Below are 6806 nucleotides of genomic sequence, written 5' to 3'. Positions count from 1 at the left end.
AAGTGGATCTTGGACCGTTCAAAATGCTTGGAAAGCTTAATTTCCAAGTTAATGTTCACTTCAAAAATGCGGAGGAAGATTTTTTGTGAAAGGAATTTAAAATTATGAAAATTATTTTTCAATACAATATAGACAAAAAAAAATCTTCAAATTTTGCGAAAACTGAGGTGGCAGTTGTTTGATTTTCTCTAAACTCATTTTTCCTATTTTAAGTTTTAAAATTTTCAAAACGGTAACAAATTCGGAACTCTTACGTATTTGATTTTGAAGCAAACGCTAAAAACTATAAAAAGTCATTTGCACCCCTCTAGCCCATGCCGTTGGTTCAGAGCCGCTGCCTTGGCTAAAAATTTCCAGGCTTTCGTCAGACAGAACCGATAAAGGGTTTTTTGGTCCTTTCCGATTTTTCGTACTCCTTATAAATATTTCCGACTTTTATCATCCTCTTCAAAATCCTTTGTCCTCCTCTTTGTTTCTGGAAACTTCTGTGAAGAAGCTCCAACCTCGTCACAGTTCAAATCACCGCCTAGCAAATACCTAATTCACAGGTTCGTTAATTTCTGTAAAGTGTATGCAATTTTGTATCTTTTGAGTTTTGAATTTTAAGTTTCGACGTATCATCGTTTGTTTGTGTATCTGCTGTGATTAGTTTGATTCTAATTTATCTTAAAAGGCAGATTAGGGTTTTCTAAAACGTAAAGGTTCTCTAAATTCCGTCTACTAAAAATTACAAGCGAAACTGAAAAGCCTCTTGGCAATCACGGAACCTAATGGCAAAGTAATAATAGTAGTTAAGCCTTAAGCTTAATTAATTGATACTCAGTTGGTGGATGCTGAATGATTTTGTTTATTTTATTTGTTTAATGATGATTAGTAGAGTAATAACAATAACTAAGCCTTAAGCTGTTTTAACATTTAATTTCTGAATTATGCTGGAAAATAGCCTAATTCATGGAAGGATGGATATGCATAATAAAAGTTGTCTTAAAAGATCTACGGTCTATCCAGTACATGCAGATGAAGAACATAACGTAATGGAAGTAGAAGATCTATATATATAGGCGATACATGAATACCTATCCTTCCTGTATGAATACGCTAGAGAAACCTTTAGAGAAAAAGTAGCAGAGTGTCGGAATGAAGCATGTTCAAATGGAGTAGAATGGATATAGAGTATTCATACAGCTGATGCTAACCAGTTTCAGACTAAGACGTAGCAGCAGCAGCAACAGTAGTAGTCAGGAGTATTTGTTGCATGAATGTGTATGAGTATTTAATGTGCACGTTCTTGAATAATCAGACATCCATATTAGGGATTTATGAATCATGTAGACCAGATCCCAAGTGGTTCAGTGTAAGTAATCACATTAGTAACAGGTGGGAGTTACTATGAGTAAACCTTAAGAACAAAGAGTGTGAGGGAGGAAGAACACCTCAAAGAGAAGAAACCTTTAGCTGTAAATTGACAATGTGGATATTAATGTGACTTTTAGTTAATGCTCAGTGCCTATTGTTCTAGCGTCTATGTTTTTTTTTTCTTTTTGGTTTTTCAATTAGCTTTTGAGTCCACAGATGTAATTGTTTACAAGTAAAGAGGGAAAAGTTATTGCAGATTCTTTTGGTCATGAAATATTCAAATGAGAGTACATTGTTGAACGTGTTTCCTTTCTTGCTGTCCTTCATACCCCTCCCCCCATGGTTAGCTGTAATCATTTATTTGTCTTCTTGCTCTTCTCATTTCAGAAGTGCATTGGTGCATTGGAGTAGAAGCCAGTCCAGCGACTCCCATCATCTCAACATGCCGAAAGATAGAAGGATGAATTCCTTTTCCTTCAACCGGGCAAACGCATCTCCTTATGCTTGCAGCTCAAAGAATTCTGACCTCGAGTCCCAGAAATCTTTGCCACCAGTTGGGAATGAAAGAGAATGGGAAGAAGCTAGGTGTCCACTATGTATGGAGCATCCACACAATGCTGTCCTTTTACTTTGTTCTTCACAAGACAAGGGTTGTCGGCCTTATATGTGCGACACAAGTTATCGACATTCTAATTGTTTTGATCAATTTTGTAAGTCATCTGCTGTAGGAGCTCAACAAGAGGGAGATAATTTATCAGGAACTGCATTCCGCAGAGGAAGTTGGGGGCAAGCATTATCAGGGGCACCTAGGTCTCATGTGCAGCAGCAGCCTGAGCTTGTTTGCCCTCTTTGCCGGGGACATGTCAAAGGATGGATTATTGTAGAGGCTGCTCGTAATTTCATGAACTCCAAAACAAGGAGTTGTTCCTTGGAGACATGCAATTTCGCTGGTAATTATGCTGAACTAAGAAAGCATGCAAGGACTCAACATCCCTCTGAGAGGCCATCTGAAGCTGACCCTAGCCGACGGTCTGACTGGACAAGGTTGGAGCTACAAAGGGACTTTGAAGATGCTTTTACTGCATATCAGGCACCATTTGGTGATGACTTTCCAGGATATGACTTTCTAACTGAGCTGCCTCTCGACGATGGTCAATTTGACCTGTTAGATGGTTACTTAGAGGCTGAGGAGGTACTAAATGAAGACATCAATATGTTATTGGATTTTGAATTTGAGCTCTCGTTCTCTTTCCTGAATGAGTTCTCTTTGGTGCCTTCGGCATGGGATTGGGATGAGTCTCCTAGTTATGCTGGTGGGAGCGCCTATCAATCAGCGAGTAGTTCTAGGTCTCAAAACAGGGGATCTAGAAGATCAGCATCAAGGTCCAATAACCACGAGGCAAGGCCAACAGCTACAAGAAGCACAAATCTGTCATGGAGGCGCAGACCTAGCTCATTTAGGGAACGGAGACGGAACAGATGAATTTAACAATTGGTTATAACTATAGAGTTTAGCTCATGGCTTTTAGTTTGAGTTCCTATTTCTGCTAATCAACAATGAATGGAGGAACTTCCCCTTCCGCGATTCATCTAATCTTTATCTTCAAGTGAACATTGTTATGGTATATCTTGCATTCTTATTATGGACTGTTATAGTGTTGGTCCATGTCGTTCTTTCCTCTAAAAATCCAAATTCCAACTTTGGTATAATTTGCAAGTCTTTCTTCTACATATTTTAGAAGGCTATGTGTTGGTTTGAACTTAATTTACTAGAGCGTATAATGGTTCCACTTTTAGTATCTTCCTGCTCTTCCAGTAACTAGTAGTAGGATAGTGTATAATCATATCAATGAATACATAGCTTTAAAGAATTAGATTAATATTATTTATTTGTTTTAATTTAGTTTAACTGGATACAAAATTTAAGAAAGTAAGAAAAGAAGACTTTTGAAACATATGATCGTGTACATACCATTAATATTTGAGTGACTATAAAATTGTCATTAAAAGTAAAATAAAAACGAATAGGGAGAAGGGTCAAATATACCCATCTACTATGAGAAAAAGATCAAGTTCACCCTTTGTTATACTTTCTGTCTAAAAATATTCTTGTTATTATACAATTGGATCAAATATACCTTCCTCCGTTAAAATTGTCTAAGGTGGACGCTCAATCCCACGTGACAATGACATTTTTGGCCATGTGGCATGCCACCTCATTGGACACATGGCATGCCAGTATAGGAATGCCAGATCTCATGCTCTTGTCATCAATTCCAACAAACTACGATCAATATGCTCAGTTTCATGCCTTAATAGTAAACACTATCGGTCTAAAGAAGAAATCATAGACATATCTTGTTCCCTGCAATAATCTTATGCGGAGACAAGACAATTAGTTTCTTGACACTGGTACAGAATGAAGAACAAGCATCTCCTGCTTCTACTGGATCTTTTAAGTGAAAATGAAGCAGATGCAACAAAAGTGTTGAAGCCCTTATGTCACACCTCCTTTTTCACTACACCCCCGGAAAAGGGCACATGTATAAGAGAGTTTTTCCAATTTAAGTGACAATCGAAACGGGATTATTTTATTTAAAATTCAGAGTTGCCACTTGAGAGATTTATGGTGTCCCAAGTCACCGGTTCAAATCCCGAATCGAGGAAAAGATTGACTCTGTATTACAGTCCGCGAACCAGAAATCCGAGTAAGAAATTCTGTTAACCCGGGAGAAGGTGTTAAGCATTCTCGAGTTCCGTAGTTCTAGCACGGTCGCTCAACTGTTATTATTAGCATAATTATCTGATTTTAATACATGTTTAGCGTATGGTATATTTTAGCTTATTAACCGCTTTTAATTAATTTTTGGAAGATTCAACGTTATTTAAAACACGTCTTGAACCACGCCACATAAAATGCACCCGCGGTCTATGACACATTTTATTTAACGTTGTTGAGATTTGGATTTGGGTTACATGAAATGCACACCCGAGTTTAAGGAAATCAATTTAAATAGTGCGCCTAAAGCAACTACGCACTTTCAAGTTAATAAAAGGTTTGCGAGGGCCATGAAAAATTTAGTAATGACACACCTCGAACTATATAAACTAAATAAATTTAATGGCCTATTAGCAACACTCCTATATTAAGAAAGTTTAGTAGCACTACACCCACAATGCCTAAGTAATTCATGGCTTACTTCTGTCTTCCTCATCACTAGAAAATATTGCATAAACACTGTTGCTTTGTTTATATTGTATTTAATGCAAGGCGCTAAAAGCCACACTTTGTAACACAAGCAATGCGGCTAATCAGAGTTAACTACATAAGACTAAAAAGAGAGTTGACAAGCAATAGAAGAAAACCCAACGTTAATGGACATAATTAGACAGCGCACATAGCAAAACTATTGTAGTTAAATTTCCTAAAGTTGAATTCACCCACCTCGAAAACTTGCTCCTCCTCCTTACTTGCAAATAACCATCAATAATTGTACCCCAGGAAACCACATTTTGAGGCGTCTCATTAAACAACATACTAGCATCCTTTAGACACCCACTAAAATAAAATAAATGAAGCAAACCGATGGATAAGTGAACGAAATCCATAACCCCAACTTTCAATACCAACCCATGAAGCATTAAAAAAAATCTTCCTACTTCAATTCTTCAATATCGTTCTATACAAATGCTCTCAACCAACAAATATACTTATGGAATAATACAAATAGACAAACTTATATCTGAGTGTTTAACAAACGAATTAGCCTAACAAATAGACTAGGCATAAATAAGCACATCAAAGAACTGAAATGATGTCAAATTAGGAAGTAAAAGAGAAATGAACCTGAAATACTCTTTTAACTAACGAAAATTCCAGCGACTACACGGATGAAACTTACCGTATCTATGTCCGGATCTTGACATTGCGATAAAAGTCCAAATAGAACCAGGATCGAAACTACGAGCCTAACCTCGAACGGCAAACTCGGGATCTCTTGCAAACTCCATACAAGCAAAAATAAATCAATTCCTTGATTCAATTGAATGAGAATTCTTGTCCGCTTTTCTCCTCTACTTGTGTGTATGCCTATTTCTTAAGGTTTTGGTGTTTCAATTTTGTGAAGAAAAAAGGGGTAAGGGTTATGCGGGTCTGATTTTGTGGGAGTTGCGACTGAAGATGTTAGAGTCTAGGGTTGTTTTGTTCAGGAAGAAGAAGCTCGATCTTCAAGGGTCGTTGTTTGGTGTTCGGCGGCTGCTGATCCTTAGGCCTAGGTTAGCCGTTGCTGTTTTTCTTTAATCCATGGTGAATGGGTGGGGCTTTTTGAAGAAGAAAGCAGAACGGTGGGGTAGTTCTTTTGGTGTAACGACTGAGGAGTCTATTCTTAGGGATATCAGGCTTTGTTCTTGTTTCTGTCTTTTTAGCTGAAGGCTGCTCTAGTTGTATATATTTATCCATTGTAGGCGTTGAGTCTATATATCTAGGTCCTAGAGTTTAGGTTTATATTTTGTGTATTTGCTATTTGGTCCTTAGAGTCTTTTATTTATTTTTGTTTCAAAGAAGAGTCTAGAAGGGTTCCTAGGATTAGCTTAATGAGTATTGGATATTGAGCTTAAGGAATGAGCTAGAAACTTGGGCCTTTATGACTAGCTATGTTTAAAATTAGCTTAATTAACTAAAAATATTATAAAAAATATTAATTAGTTCTACTTAAGTAAAAATAATTATTAAAGAAAAAAGACTGACCGTTAAAGCAAAACTATTTTTTTGTATTTTTTTCAAGGTTAAAAATGACTATAAAACATTAATGAACCTATTTTTTTGTAATTTTTTGTTTTCTTGTAATAAAATAAAGTAAAATAGTAAAAGTAAGCTGAAATAGCTATATTAGGCCTAAATTAAATATTTTACGCTAAAATATAAAAAATCTTAGGGAGCGTCAAAAATTACATGTCTACAACTACCCCTCTTTGACTGGAAACGCGAAGAGTTTTCAGACAAAGAATGACTAGACATGTTTTTTGACCCGACCCTTATTTGGGGGGGGCTAAAACTAAGAAAAGGGGAATGTGACCGAGCCTTGGTATTTGAGCTGCCTACATATCCTTGGCTATAAAGGAATCAAGCCACGTGTAGTTCAGAGGTGAGTGAGATGATGGAGTACCGAGGTGGAGAGCCAGTCGAGGTGCCGTTCTGCCGAGGTTCCGGTCCGTGGTTCCTGTTATTACATCAAAAATCAAATAAAAAAGACTAACTAGGCCTTTCAACTTCTAGTTACAAGATTCCTATCTATAAGTCTTCTGAAGCTTGATCTTGAGTCTTGAATGGTTCTTCATGTAGACTTTAGATTTTAACCTTGGCGCTTGTTAGCTGCAGGTGCTAGCTCGTTCTTCTTCAGCTTTTTGGATCAAGACCGGACCTGTAGTGCTTGTGACTTCCATCATGTCTT

The 6806-nt window shown here is 37.0% G+C and overlaps 1 protein-coding gene across 1 annotated transcript; it reads left to right on the top strand.

Annotated features, from left to right (window-relative positions):
* The first annotated feature begins 453 nt into the window (after positions 1 to 453).
* Positions 454 to 3022, top strand: LOC104243118 (uncharacterized). Its single transcript, XM_009798266.2, has 2 exons — positions 454 to 548; positions 1744 to 3022. Exon 2 carries the CDS (start codon positions 1799 to 1801, stop codon positions 2837 to 2839), a length of 1041 nt encoding a protein of 346 aa, XP_009796568.1. The 5' UTR covers positions 454 to 548; positions 1744 to 1798; the 3' UTR covers positions 2840 to 3022.
* Positions 3023 to 6806: the final 3784 nt, after the last annotated feature.

This window comes from Nicotiana sylvestris, chromosome 10 (assembly GCF_000393655.2).
Source record: "Nicotiana sylvestris chromosome 10, ASM39365v2, whole genome shotgun sequence".
Taxonomy (NCBI): domain Eukaryota; kingdom Viridiplantae; phylum Streptophyta; class Magnoliopsida; order Solanales; family Solanaceae; genus Nicotiana; species Nicotiana sylvestris.
The sequence above is the reverse complement of the archived record's forward strand: the minus strand, read 5'-3'. Positions and strand labels throughout refer to the sequence as shown.

Coding starts and splice junctions, on each gene's coding strand:
- LOC104243118 (XM_009798266.2), top strand. CDS start 1,799: ATGCCGAAAGATAGAAGGATGAATTCCTTTTCCTTCAACCGGGCAAAC.